Consider the following 15592-nt stretch of genomic DNA (forward strand, 5'->3'; position numbering starts at 1 on the left):
TTTTAAGAATAGAAAATACAATACTGTTGACTGAAGACAGGTTACTTGTAAGCGAATCCGAGAAGCATATTTTCTTCAGTGATCCAATAAGTGATTAGGAACTATATTGTATCTTGCTTCCTTTGTAAGTCCCCTTTGTACATTTTTTAGTCTAAAAAGCTTTAAATCTTTCTTAGGGAACCTCTAGAAATCTCCCTTAAATACAGGAAACATAAGTATTATAATTATGTCAGTATACTCAAGTATATACTTTTGTATCTGAGCATCAATTATTATTTAGTATTTTAACATTTAACCAGTTCTGTGCTAGTTTATGTAGCATACTGTGTTTTTTTCCAACCTCTGCCTTATCCTGGATATCAGCAATGTAACATTTTCTCAAGAACAGCAAGAACGATGGTTTTTGATTATTCCTTGCTGACTGTTTCAAGTGATTCTCTCTGACGTCGATATCTTGAGAGACCTTCTTGGGTAAATTTCAGTAGACGTCAGTATGATCAAAAATTAATATATATTTATATTGAAAGCACATAATTAACTATTGGAATTCATATTTAAAACATCATTTGTTGGTTTCTATGTTCTGTAATGTCTCTTTAGTTCACGTAATTTCTTTTTTGTTCCAAAGGTCTGTGTTAAAAAACGTTCTTTCTTCCGAAGGACACTTGCTGTATAATCCTTTGTTAGGATAACAGGACCATCTGGTCCCATCCATCTCTTTACAATTTGATGCTGGGTTAATTGCACCCTGTCAGCATGCATGATTGACACTGTGTTTTCTCTCTTCACTAAGAGTAGTCTATTAACAATGCAGTTTTTCTGAATTCTAGGAGATCTTTTCACAGCTGCTTGTGTGGGACCATATACTCTTCCTAAGTTTTGCTAGCAGCCATTACAATAAAAATACATTAAAAGTAAATTAACAATAGATATTCTCACATTTGGTGGATAGGTGCAACCCAATGCATTCTTCTCTAAAGTAGAATAAGCTGGTTTTGAATCAGTAAATTAGAGGGTCCATTATTTCTCTCGCAGAACAAGAATGGGCATCTCTCTTAATCCTGTTGTTAGCATATTCTCACTGCAGTATGCCATGAATTAATGGGCACAATTGCTCTGATTTTAAGTGAGTTATATTAATTTATCCTAGCTTTCATTTAACCTTATATTGAAAAAATACTTAATACTCCATAGTTATAGTTTCTTTGTACATATAACCAACTGCATAACAGTCTGGATAAGTGCTCAATACTCCAAATGTGATCTCACTGTTCTGTCTTTAGCAAATAGCATGATGGATAGGAATGTAATGTTTTAAAGGTTTGTTGAGAAAAGTTTTTTCATCTCCTGTATTGTCTGGTCAAAGATACAGGCTAACATGAGGTCTTATTAAGAACAGACATAGAGCTCCTCATGTCCAGGATGAATGCTATAATCACCCACCAAACAGATATGCTGCGATGGACGGATATCCCTGACCATGGAGCTGGGGGAAAGCTCTATAGCCCTGTAATTATACATCCAACAGAAACATAGCATACATTGTTTAGTTCATATATTTGCACAAAATTATTCCAAAAGAAGAAATGGAATGATCTCATACGTTATGTTTTTGTAAAACAACAATGCAGAGAACCATGAACCATAGCATCCCACATCCCAACAGGTGCCAAAACACCTAGCTAACATATCATCTGGGGAAAGTATTCTTTTTTTGGGGGGGGGGGTGAAAGAATGAAAGATTGATGAAAAATTTTAACTTTTAATGAAAGAATGGCAGGAGAAAAAGTTGAAGTTTCATTCTGACTGAGAACAGATTTTTTTCTTTCCACCTCTACTTTTGATAATTAGTTATTTTTTTTCTGCCATATTTCTCTCCTTCCACAACTTCAGGGAGCTATTTATAGATCTCCAAATCCCAGTTCTCTGGTACACGCAGCTGAAAAATACTTCTTTATCCTCAGTGAATAATAGGCCTTTACATAACCTCTGAGCTTATCACATACTTGCTCTAAATTTGGATTTCATATATGTATATATATACCTTATGAAAATGTTAATCTGCAAACCATTTTATATTTTTTTTCTAGTATTACTGGTGGTTATTTATATTGTGAGGTAGTGGTTATTTATGCTGTGAGAGAGCATGAGAGAGGTCATTGTCTCTTTGCACTAGATACTATAGCTCTTTTAATAGAAAAAAAAAAATCCTCTTCTTCAAAGATCATTCAGTTAGGAGCTCTAGTTTTGATTGTCACATCCTAACTGACAAGGCAAGTGCTGTTCCCAATTGTGCTGTAACTGAGGCTGGAATGGGGCTCTTTGTTTTCCTCTTAGATGTTGGATAACTGGCACATCTCCATGTGTGAGGAGATGTGAAGGCTCTGTGATATTATCAAACATCATTTCTAAAGGAAATGACAATTCTTTTTGTTACTTTCATTGGTACTTTTACATGGCAGTTACTATAATTTAATGTAATTACATCTTTCACTTTTTTTTTTATTATTATTCTTTTGTATATATATTCGTGCTTCCTCTGATGATAGTTTTCATTGCAGCTCCTGGTATTCTTATGGAGAAATTAACTTATTACCTTGCTGCATCTCAGGAGATATGACCCCCCTAATATCCTTGCTGGATATTTTTCCATCTCAGGCTTCTCACTGATGAAGCAGTAAGATGCCCTAAACATTTCTATTCATACTAGCTCTGTCCCCTACTGTATTTTGCAATTGTCATGAGAATCGTAGTTCATTGAATTAATCTTGTTCCTAGTCATCAAATTATTATAACTTAGTTTCAGCAAATACAGTAGCTACTCAAAAAACACATTACTTTGTGGAGCTGGTTGAAATATTGTGCACATACAGCAAATGCGACAAAATTTGCCACTTCACTGGGTTTGCGAAAAGGGAGAAAAGGAGAAAGAAATCCCCCCCTTTTTTTCTGCTGTAATATCACTAATTACCTCATTAGCAAAAGGCCATTCCATCAACAAAAATGTGCTTTTTGTACATTTTATGCAAGTGCCCTTGAAAGTTATATATGAAATAGAGGTTTTGTAGCACATTTTTTTGGACCAAAAAAAGCAAGTACCTGATAACGCGAAAGAGAGCAAAGAAATTATTCTAGATTCAGACTGGAGCCAGCAGCAGTGTGCTCAGGACTGCAGCAGTGCTGGGTATGCTACTAGGCCTCGGCTAATTTCCTGTTGTCTTTGTGTCTTTGGGGAGCTCTGTTCAGGCTCCTACAACTCCTGCTTCTTACTCCAGTCTTATCTATCATGTTAAATTAAATGAGGATAACTTAGAGGCACAAAATTATCTTTTATTATTTTTTGTATCTTGCATTTTGTATCATTACAATTTTATTTCAAGTGTTTGGTGGAAGATATATAGATATAATAATATGAGATGTAACATAATATTGTATAAGTCTATGATAGTATGCTGATTCATACCACGTAAAGAACTGTTCCTCACAATTATTTTCTATGTGTAGGAAATATTCTTTTTCCTGATTTCTGTGGTGAGAGTATGAAATATAATGTTGGAAGTAGTGGCAGCCTACCAAGTAAAGCACTGCTCTTGTTGCAATATAACATTTACAAAGTTCTAACAATTCCACAGACATTTGCAGATGCTCTGCCTAGTATTTTGGTGCAAGGCATTTACATTCACCACTACAGAGTTGTGCAGAATGTAACCATACAGTATGTGATCATAATGCTATTCATGCCTATTTTGCCAGATAGTAAGTACTTGATTATGCCACATATTGTAACAGTAGGTACTACAAAAAGAAGTAGATAAGTTGAAGGCAAAGACTGTGCATGTTTCTGCAGTATTTCTGAGACTATATGACAGATCATGAATAGATGACATCGCAAAATTAATAATCTGCTGACTCAGTTATCTTCATTTTGTGACTCAGCATCTTGAATGCATTCTGTTCTTGTAAGCATAAGGCACTTACTGACTGAGTCCTGTTGATATACCTATATTACGTCAGAAGTCCTGGCTATCGGGGGAGGTCCCAATCGACTGGCGGCTAGCAAACGTGACGCCCATCTACAAGAAGGGCCGGAGGGCAGACCCAGGAAACTACAGGCCTGTCAGTTTGACCTCAGTGCCAGGAAAGCTCATGGAGCAGATCCTCCTGAGAGTCATCATGCAGCACTTGAAGGGGAAGCAGGCGATCAGGCCCAGTCAGCATGGCTTTATGAAAGGCAGGTCATGCCTGACGAACCTGATCTCCTTCTATGACAGAGTGACGCGCTGGGTGGATGAGGGAAAGGCTGTGGATGTGGTCTACCTTGACTTCAGCAAGGCTTTTGACACCGTCTCCCACAGCATTCTCCTCAAGAAACTGGCTGCTCTTGGCTTGGACTGGCACACGCTTCGTTGGGTTAGAAACTGGCTGGATAGCCGGGCCCAAAGAGTCGTGGTGAATGGAGCCAAGTCCAGTTGGAGGCCAGTCACTAGTGGCGTCCCCCAGGGCTCGGTGCTGGGGCCGGTCCTCTTTAATATCTTCATTGATGATCTGGACGAGGGCATCGAGTGCACCCTCAGTAAGTTCGCAGATGACACCAAGTTAGGTGCGTGTGTCGATCTGCTTGAGGGTAGGAAAGCTCTGCAGGAGGATCTGGATAGGCTGGACCGATGGGCTGAGGTCAACTGCATGAAGTTTAACAAGGCCAAGTGCCGGGTCCTGCACCTGGGGCGCAATAACCCCAAGCAGAGCTACAGGCTGGGAGAGGAATGGTTGGAAAGCTGCCAGGCAGAGAAGGACCTGGGAGTGATGGTGGACAGTCGGCTGAATATGAGCCAGCAGTGTGCTCAGGTGGCCAAGAAGGCCAACGGCATCCTGGCTTGTATTAGGAACAGCGTGACCAGCAGGGCTAGGGAGGTGATCGTCCCCCTGTACTCAGCTCTGGTGAGGCCGCACCTCGAGTACTGTGTTCAGTTTTGGGCCCCTCGCTACAAGAAGGACATCGAGGTGCTTGAGCGGGTGCAGAGAAGGGCGACGAAGCTGGTGAGGGGCCTGGAGAACAAGTCCTACGAGGAGCGGCTGAGGGAGCTGGGCTTGTTCAGCCTGGAGAAGAGGAGGCTCAGGGGTGACCTTATCGCTCTTTTTAGGTACCTCAAGGGAGGCTGTAGCGAGGTGGGGGTTGGCCTGTTCTCCCACGTGCCTGGTGACAGGACGAGGGGGAATGGGCTTAAGTTGAGCCAGGGGAGTTTTAGGTTAGATGTTAGGAAGAACTTCTTTACAGAAAGGGTTGTGAGGCATTGGAACAGGCTGCCCAGGGAAGTGGTGGAGTCACCATCCCTGGAAGTCTTCAAAAGACGCTTAGATGTAGAGCTTAGGGATATGGTTTAGTGGAGGGCTGTTAGCGTTAGGTTGGAGGTTGGACTCGATGACCTTGAGGTCTCTTCCAACCTAGAAATTCTGTGATTCTGTGATTCTGTGATTACGTCAGAAGTCAGTACATTTGATCCTTTCTATGGCTAATAATTATATACACTGCTAGGCTACTCTTGTTTTCTTCCAGTTCACATGGATATAAAGCTTATTCTTTCAAGAATTGTAGAATCATTTAGGTTGGAAGACCTGTAAGATTCTCATTCAGATGAGACAGGTAAAGAAAATCCTTGTATTTTTATGAACCAGCACAGGGTTATTGGCTAAGAATCTTAAATATGTGCTCAGAAACCAGTCCTGCCAAAGCAGGAGAGAAAACATAAATTATAGGATTATTTACTATTAGATATAAAGTTACCCACAGAGGTGGGTGGGGTTCTTTTGTTTGTTTTGTTTTGTTGGGGGGTGGCTATTATCTTACTTAATTGTACTACAGTCAAAAATGTGAATACTTTGAAACAATGGCAAAACATGCTTTTGATGGGATCAAAGCCAGAATTTCAGAGTTATTTCTGATACTGATGAAAGTAGTGCTTCAGAATCATGCACCAAGAAAAAACAAATGATCTCTCTATCTGCTTTTCCAGAGAGCTGATTACTGGGACATTTAGGCTTCACTGAGAAAGGTATTTGTAGCTGCTTTCAAACTGATGCTCTCAGGAAAGCAAAGTACAATTAGCTAAAATTGCAAATTTAAATCTCTTCTGTAAAATAATTTACATTTCTGAAGTTTCCTATGCAGATAGAATCCAGTTGTTTTGTTGTTGTTGTTTTCTCTTTGTTCTTTTTTTTATATTTTTTTTTATTTTCATATTTAACTCCTGGGACCAAACTGCTCTTGCTAGGTTTAAACTTTCAGCTTAGATGGGGGCTCATGCTTCTGACTATTTGTTGGCTCACAAGTCAGCTTCTATAAGCAGGTAAAGCAAAGGGGAGAAAGCATTTGGGGAAGGAATGACCAATTTATGCTCAAGTTCGGTCTCTACAGACCTGGGGCAATCTGACTCAATTGGCTTACAAGAATGAATTAAATAAGAGCTACCAAAACCAGATAGATAGCCAGTTACGAGTGGGGAAATAGAGTCATTCTGTTTGTGTTAATGAAGATAATCTGGGCGTGCAGCAGTGGAAAGCCCAGCATGCAATTTTTTGTTGCTTCTGCATACGAAGGTTTAAAAAGAAATCAAGTAGCAGAAATTTGTATTGGCTTGTCTCCCCTCTCCAAGCAAGTATGAGATGCCCCTGCCTGTGCTTCCTTTCCTACAAAAAGCCAAAATGGGCTTTTATTCATGGAAATCAAATGAATCAATATAGTGGTAAGGAAAAGAGTGTAGGCAGTAAAACATAGCTTATATGGGATCGTACATTTCTGCGCTAAAAAAAAAAAATCTAGGTAAGAGTATTTAGCAATAGATGCAGCTTATAAGAACATGCTTTTTTTTTTTTTTTTTTTTTTTTTCCTAAGTCCAGAGACTGTGAGGTTTCACTTTTTGAGACACAGTGATTTTTACAGTGCACTTTCATACTGTCAGAGTTGCTGGGGAAGAAATTCAGTCAGCCATTAAAAGGTGGGAAAGCATCCTGCTGTTATGTATATGAGAGCAGGGCTTTGTCTTGTCACATGTCAGATACGCAGCAGTAGAGGGAGAGAAAATCGTATTGGTATATGATGGAGTTTGCAAGATGTCCTCCAAACCTTAATTATTGGAATGTGTCCTGGGATAAGTGATGCTGTCATTGAACCCTGATTAGTTCAGAGGCAGGGTGTATGCAAGAGGGAGGAAACATAATGTCAGACTGGTTAATTAGCAAGCAAGAAAGAGCAACCCAAATTGTACAATCTGATGAGCAATTTGTCACCCACTCATTTTAAATGAGAAACGTGGTATCACTTTGCATTTCCTTTTTATTTCCCATTTTTGGATCTCTTTATACATGAACTAACTTTGTGACTTCTCTGTGGTGTAAGCAAGTGTTAGCATGCTCACCAATAGGTGAGATAAACTGAGGGCTGAGAAGAGCAAGTGTCTTGTCCAGAGGTTACACGGAAAGACCACTGGTGAGAAACCCACAAGTCTAAACTGGCAGCCTAAACTGGCAGATAAGTCTAAACTCTACCCTGGCTTAGAGATAATAAAATATGGTGCAGAAATATTAGAGAGATGGCAAAGAATGTAAAAGTCAAGGTCAAACTATTTCATGTATAGATTATACTGTCCTCAGAACACTGAAGGTTTCAGTTCATCTAGCATTCCTAGCAGACATACCAATTTTTAGGACATGAGCTAGGGGTAAATAAATTTTGTGCTTTCCTAGTGAAACAAAAGATACTGAAAGCTGATTTAACTAATGCATGGGAGTTTCCATCTGCACACAGATATTCTTCAGTGACACAGTGCTGCCAAATGGCTTGTCACACTTTCAGAATCAGGAGTCTGCATGGGGGAAACCAGCACTAATGCACTTCTGCACTGTGCGATCTGTAGGGTCGAGAACAACCACACAGAATTGAGAGGAATTTTCTTACTGTAGGGATGAGTCTTGCTCAAAAGCAGAGAAATATTAAGCACTCTTCCTTCCACCTGTAAATTCCTGTGCTATATCTCAGACACTGTTCAGGACCACTCACAAATGTTAAACTTCTAATATATTTGTGAGCCATTCTTCCTGACATTAATTATTTGAACATTTCTTGATACTAGTTATTTGAACATTTCATGAAAGCAAACCTAGCTCTCAGCAGACTGCTATTTCTTTGTAAATGCTCAGTAAACATAACCATTTAAAATGGAGAAGGGTAATCATCCAAACATGTAACTTGGAAGGTGTTCAGACAAAAAAAAAAAAGAAGCAAAATCATTTTCTATTGTTCTTTCACAACAGGAAGATTTTTTTAGCCTTTGAAAAGTACAGAGCACTTTAGCATTTCCTGGATCACTTTTGAAGACTTGCAGCTTCTGAAGGAGTCCGAGGAGTGATCTGAGGAATGAGCATTGCTTTAAAGCATCATATCAAGCTTTTATAATAGTGTCTCCAAGATGGCTATTACATTTAAAGTCTGAAGAAGGGTTTGTTTTCCTGAAAGTTTGTCTTCTTCCTCTATAATCAGTTGACCTAACAAAAAGTATTGCCTTCACCTACAAATTACATATTTATTATACCTTTGGAGCATCTCAACCATCACATTATTACTATTACCACTGTAATGGGTGTATGTGGGCATGAATAACTAACTGTTTCTGGAAAGTATTATAATTGACCAGTTCAAGGATTTTCTTAAAGAACAAGAGGGGGGAAAGAAAAAGATAGTATTAAAAAAAAAAAAAAAAAAAATTATAAAACAAAATATGTCTTAAGGGTAAAAAATTCCCCTAATAAGTCCCCTGCTGTTACAGGATTCAAGAATCATGCACTGTGGTGAACTGTTTTGTCCTTGTAGTACCTAATAGTTTGCTGCTGTTTGTAATTTATTAATGCTTGCTATTGATAATTATTTTGCAGCCCAAAGCTTTGAGCTGGTGTGGGTCTTCTGGACTGAAGACCTTAACTCTGGGATGCCAGCTATCTTGATCCTTCAGTATTCCCTTCTTTTCTGTATCAGTATAACTCAGGATGGGATAGTGACTTCTGTGCAAGGAGGGAAATATAGGGAAGCCCTCTTTGTATCCATAGAGCTTCAGAGACATACATTGAGAGCCCCTGCATGAACTCAGCTGAGCCCAAACAACAACATTCAGTGTCATTCAGGATCTTGACAAATAGGTTTCTGTGACATTTTCTGGATGTATTCCAATAGGCAAAACTGCTCCCCACTACTGAGTAATGAAACACAGAATATCTTGTGATAGTCATAGGGTAAATTTTGTTTTTCTTTCAATAATTTTAACTTGGTGATGTATACAAAATGATTATGTGTCTAATGTGATGCTAGGCCAAGCTCTGCACATATGGAATGTAATCCCGAAGAAGTCATCTGGAATACAAGAAAGAGATGAATTCTAAAATGATATATAGCAAGATAAAGGAGAGGGGAAGGAGTTTCTTTCTCTAAGTCATTCTACGTTTTTTTGTTTTTCCCTAAATCTTTCAACACACTTTGCTGCCAACGCCAGATGAATTTGATAGTAGAACAAATAACATTTATTTCAGAAAATATTGGATTAGATTTTAGAAAATATTGGATTAGATTTTAGAAAATATTGGATTAGATTTCAGATACTGAAAGCAAATTGTGACCAGTAAAACCAACATGAACGTAACTAACCATCACCTATTCTTAACCATTAGATGTCTTTCTACTGGTTTTGTGTCTTTACTTGGGAAACTCCTAAATAAGTCCTAATCCTTCCGATTTCAAACAGAAAAACAGAAGTTTGAGGGATTTTGATGTTGCTTCTCCCTTCTAAACTTAAAACTAGGCTGGAGACATACATCTTGCTTGTCTGTCCCTGGACAGTTCTACCTGAGCTCTCCCTCACTCTGTGATGTTAATGCAGGCTGTGGAAGTCTGCCTGGTAGTTAAACACGTCTCACCTCAGAGTCCAGAGTCCTGCAACAATTTCTCCTGTGTTGAACGTGAACTACATAGTATGCCTTCCAATTGGCTTTATTTTTGAAGAGAGAAAATATGGCATGGTCAGATTTAACCTGATACACTGCTGCACAATTGCTTCTGATTGTTTTAAGTTATTTCAAGTCAGTTACTTATTATCATTTTGGCTAACAAATATTGACACATCAGTATTCCACCCATGGCTGAACTGACATGAGCATATAAATACGATGCTAAGCAAGCTGGCAAGTACCTTTTGTTCACAGCTACTCAAATTAAAGACAGGTACTTTGGTGTGTCTTCAACCAGAAACAAACTGTGAAAATTCATTTCCCAGTGCTATTTGGATATTTTTGTAACTCACTATGATCACACTGCATATGCAGATACAAGTTAAAAATAAGCTTTTCAACTCTTGCTTGTTTACACAATATTAGAAGCACTTTATAAAAGTGGATGTTAATTAATGCTGTATTTTAATGGCATTCCTATGAATTTGTAAGTACATTCTGGAGAGACTTTCAAATACAATTTACTTTCAAAACAATTGGGATTATCATGATCAAAATAATTCAAATATTATTTTTGATTTCCACTACATTTATAATGAAATTGTTTAGGCTTAGATGTCTCACACATAAAGAAAAGAAAAAAAAAATATTTTCTTGCATCTTTTCAAGTGTTTTTAAAATAGACTTTCACCCTCTTCATTTCAATCTACTCTTTTTCAAAGAGAGCTAGGTATGCATTAAGTTTTCAAAAAGATTAGCCACCCATTTGTGCTAATGAAAAAGGTAGTTATATATTAAAGTATCTATTTAAGACATCTTGCATGCACCCAGCTATCAGCCAACTCAACTGATGCAGTCATGGGAATTATTCAGACTTGTTAAGTACAGCAGCACTTACAAAAACCTCCACAGAGATGCACTTTTTGATAACTCTACCTAAAATATTTAGAAGGGGATTTAAATGTTTTCAGAGGAAATTCTTGAAGTTGTTGAAACTGTTGTGCAAATGAAGGTGTGAACTATCCTGTTTTGGAATGTCTTCTGTAGGACTGAGTGGAGAGCTCTCCAGTGTGAAGTCTTAAATTGTGAGCTGCAGAATAACAGGACCATAAACTGCTCAGGAAAGTGAGTTAGATAAATTATTTCTTACTGATAATAGAACCAATTTGGTTAGGATAAATAGTGACCTTAAACTCACCTGAGTATGTCATTTATTTTAACTACATTTTTGTATTTTTTTCATACTTGTGATTTCTGAATTGGGAGGAAGCCAAAAATGCCAAAATATTTTGAAACCAACTGTACTTGTGGTCATCTTCTTGTCAAAGCACTTTAGAAATATTAGTAATGATATCTTTTCTCATAAGATTTTTCTCTCTTGCACAAAGAAAATGTTCTGATAAGCAGTCATAGTCCTGGGACCGCATCTAAACAGGCTGCACAACCAGACGTAAGCTGTGATCTCAATGATTGCTTAACTATGTGAAGTTTAGACCTTGAGCTGAGCTGAGTTTCCATCTCTATTAACAAAAACAGACTGGAACAAGAAATCCTTTATACAAATGCCATTGAACTGCTGAAAGGTTACACACAGATAAAAATACAAGCTCTTAGGTTTAGATCCACCTCTTTTTTGGGGTATTACTTCCAGGATCCATTTTCAGTGTGTTTAACCAATATTGAAGAGACAATCCCACTGCAAAATGACTTCTGGTAATTCTGATAATTCTCCATAAGTTTAAAGGACATGTGACCAATTTTTATTTGGTTTGGGGTAAAGGCACATCTAAACTGTGCATCAAGGGCAGGGGATAGCAAACATCTGTGCTTCTATGTCTATCTGAAACACAAAGAGAATATTTTGTCCAAAGAAGTAAAATATTAATTTCTCTTTTTAAAGACAGTGCCAAAATCACCTGTTTCTTTTCCCAAGATTCCCAGGGAATAAGGAGGAAGCGGACTTTCAGGAACCACTGAAGGTCATAGGCTTCCAACATTTCTGACAGAGAACTGCATAGGAAGTGCTTCCTCTATTGTCTATCTATTAATTAGAAAAGGAGGTAATGCTTTCAAATCCTACTTTAACTCCTTAACCGGAACAAAAGTCTCAGAATTTGTTATCTAGTCTCCATCATTTTTTAAACATCAGGAGGGGAAGGGGAGGTGTCAAGTGAAGTTAACACAAAGATTGAAACAGCATAGTCAAAACTCTTCCAGAAATGGTGTGCTCTGTGCAAAAATGATTACAAATGCAGAGACAATAAAACTTGAAACATGCTAAAATCCAGCACGGTTACACATCTGAGTTTCCATTTATTATGGTTCACTATTTTAAAATGGATCCTGAGTCATAAACATGGCTGCCAGGAGGTTCACCTGGGTCCCATGAAAAAGATAATAAATACCCCTCCCCCGACTTTCTTCTGTCATATTACAGATATTGCAGTGATTGCTTTGGGGCTTTCAACCAGGGCCCTAGGAACTGTGTCCCCTGTGCTTTCCTCTGCTCCATAAGTCGTGGTTATAAAACATTTTCATCTGTGTTCTGTATCAGAAAGCATCTGCATTTTATTATATTTCATCTTTGTGCCAAGAAAGGAATATGTTTTGGAACTTCCGAGCACCATCATATAATTTTCATTAATAAAAGGAGGAGGGAAGTACCATCATCCAGCACTTGAAATGACCTTAAAAAGGGACCCATGCAAAACTGCACAGAAACAAAAGATCTGGACTAGCAGGGCCCAGGCTATTAGTTCCTTGATGTTACACCAATAATCACTTAGTATAAAAAATTGGTGTCAAAATTTTGATATTAAAAAAAAAAATGAAGGGAAAAAAAGAAAAAGAAAAAAAAAATTTATGCTGATTACTCATAGAACATAAAATACTATATCCTGTAGTAACCATATATCAGCTCTGCTTAGATATGTTCAGCAGTATAACTAAAACGAGCAATGACTGTCTGCATTTTTTAAATCTTGTAGGAGAAAGCAAAGCCTTTACAGCATTTCTTGTTATCATTCATTTCTAGAATAATTTGTCGCAGAATACTCCACTGTCAGTGAAGAGAAGGCTAAACTAGTGTTTTTATTTTTGGTGGAAAGAAGCTGTTTTGGTGCAACCACAAAACCAAGGAATTCCCTGGCAAGACATTCAGGGATGTTGGCAAGATGTTAACATCTTGCTCTTTCCTGGTTTCATCCTTCCATTTGTTTTTTTTGGTTTTTGGTAGGATAAAGTCTATCGACATGTGCCAGCAAGTGGTTTGTGTGGAGCAGACATTCACTGGAGCTGCAGAGCTCGATGTCAATGGACCAGCTCTCTGCAACACAGAAGGGTGAGTTCAACCTAGCTTCCTCCTGTGTTGTTTTTTTTTTTTGTTTTGTTTTGTTTTGTTTTTGGTGATGTTTATTTTCACCATGACCATAGGAGCTCATTTAATCTACCTCAGTTTCCCAACATGCAAAATGAAAAAATACTGTTGGTCTTCACTGGACCATTATAAGGGTGAAAAGGTCAATAAGCGCTCTAAGCTGAGCAGTGCTTTGCAAGTGCAAATTATTTTTCTGACATTGACTTTTCTGCAAAGTTATGGAGCTAATATTTTACCTTTTTTTTTTTTTTTTGCCCAGTTTTAAATTGTTATCTTGAAAATGCACAATAGCAAATTTTTACAAACTTTAGCCAATCAGGATCAGCCCTCCCAGATAATGTAAATACAATTAGTTGATTTAAAGCACATTTCATGTTATGCTTATCTGCTAAGTGTTTCGGTTATGGCGTTCATAGAGAATGAGTCACTCATACATATTCCTCAAGGAAGAGCCAAAAGATGGAAGGAAAATACAGCCTGAGGAAAAAGTCTATAAAGATTTCTCGCTTTTCTAATCCCTTCTCTCTAATGTTTCTTTGTAAATTTGTCAGATGGGAATGAAATTGCCTCATAACTCTCCAGACGTGAAGAGCATCACTGCACAAAATTACGTACTTGTCAAAGCAAGGGGGAATTTATGTTGGTGTTCCTGAGATGTGATTTTATTCAGTCTATTTCCTTTGTGCACATCATAGCAACTAGAAAGACAAAAACAACTAGTTTATGTATATCTTCCTCTTTTTTTCCCCTTTTTTTCACCTCTGGTGAATTTTTTAGCTTCTATTTTTCCCTTTTGTTATCTTATTCCCCCCCCCCATCCTTTTATCTACTGCTTATTGCTAGTGACAGTAAACTTCCATCCAACAATGCTGTGATGAGAGCAGCTATGATTCTACCAGCACCAGGCAGTTCAGACAAGTACTACGGTAATTTCCCTATGGAACATGGAGAAAGGTGTGGCTTCTCATCTGGTTAGGAAAGATTTTGATTTATAAACCTGCAACATTTCTTATAGGCAATTAAACAGTTATTTAAGTTGATACTTTCTGTTATATATTTTTTTAATTTGAATTTTGTGCATTTCACTACAAAGCTTCTGCTTTTCTATTTAACCATATGGTTAAATATACTGAAAACTCCTCAAAATATGCAAATCCAGGTTCTTTGTGCTATTTTGGATATTATAGTTCTTGGTCTTTGTGCAGTATTTCTTCCTTGAATTTAAAGCTCTGCTATTAAATGAAGTCTAAAACATTAGGTACATAAACTCTGTTGAATTTCAGCTACTCCTGGCCATGACCTTCTCAAGACATTTTAAAAAAATCACTTTTTAATCCTCCTGTTTGTGTTTCTCCAAAACATCTAAGATAGTTTTAAAACCAGTATTAATGGAGGAGAATCCAACAAAATTAGGTCTTCAAAGCATTATTTGTGGTGGATCTATTAGCCTCTTCCAAGCAGTTGGGATGACTTATCTCACCTAACAGGGCCTTTTAGGCTTCCTCTAGAGGCAGAGGACGAGAAGAGATATAGATATATCCATGCTTCATCTTAGCTCTCCTAAATATAGTCCAGGGCTTCCTCCCTCTTTTATGCACCTTTCTATCATCCATCAGAAGCTGAGGGTGTCTAGATGCCTAGGTGTCTTTCAGGTGAGAAGAATCCACATGCAGCTTCCCAACCAGTTTGTTTCATTTTTCTCTATGTTACTCCTCAGCTTTTGTTGGGCCAGGTACCCCTCTACTCTTGTTTTAGGAATAAGCAAGATCTGGATTTGTGTTACTTTAATAACAAATACAATTTGGCTGTATTGATGTAGCCAAACATGAAGCTTTGTATAACTGAAGATGGGCCCAAGTTATAAAAATCAAATGCCTCATCCCTCCCCACACACACACACAAAATAGTGTTCACTTCTCTGCATCTATTTAAATCTACTCATATTCCAAGAATATTAAAAGGGTAAACTTTAGTTTGCTTGCACACTAAGACTCATCTTGTTCTTACAAGTAAAAGAAATATTCTCAAAACAATGAATGTGGTGATAGAAGAGTAGGTGATATGCTGAGGATGTCAACTTTTTACAAGGCTATGTAAGAAAAAAAAAAAAAATGATTTAACTGGAAACTAAGTTTTCTGGGAGATGGACTATGATGTTAACATAACATTATCTAACAAAACAGACTCCTGATATATCTTTCTCAGTACTGTTACAGTACAAAAATAATA

At 37.7% G+C, this 15592-nt stretch overlaps 1 protein-coding gene across 5 annotated transcripts in view; it reads left to right on the forward strand.

The window, feature by feature from the left end:
* Positions 1-15592, forward strand: part of LOC311445542 (uncharacterized protein) — a 260556-nt gene that overhangs the window by 171415 nt on the left and 73549 nt on the right. For 3 of the 5 annotated variants that reach the window (XM_084537772.1, XM_084537773.1, XM_084537774.1), the window contains exons 4-5: positions 11035-11112; positions 13223-13327. The exons of 1 other annotated variant lie outside the window; for it this stretch is intronic. In XM_084537772.1, coding sequence (XP_084393898.1) covers positions 11035-11112; positions 13223-13327 — 183 coding nt within the window. The remainder of the gene's footprint in view (positions 1-11034; positions 11113-13222; positions 13328-15592) is intronic. One more of the 5 variants, XM_084537778.1, reaches the window with a different exon arrangement.

Source organism: Aythya ferina (genome assembly GCF_964211825.1).
Source record: "Aythya ferina genome assembly, chromosome: 16".
Taxonomy (NCBI): Eukaryota; Metazoa; Chordata; class Aves; order Anseriformes; family Anatidae; genus Aythya; species Aythya ferina.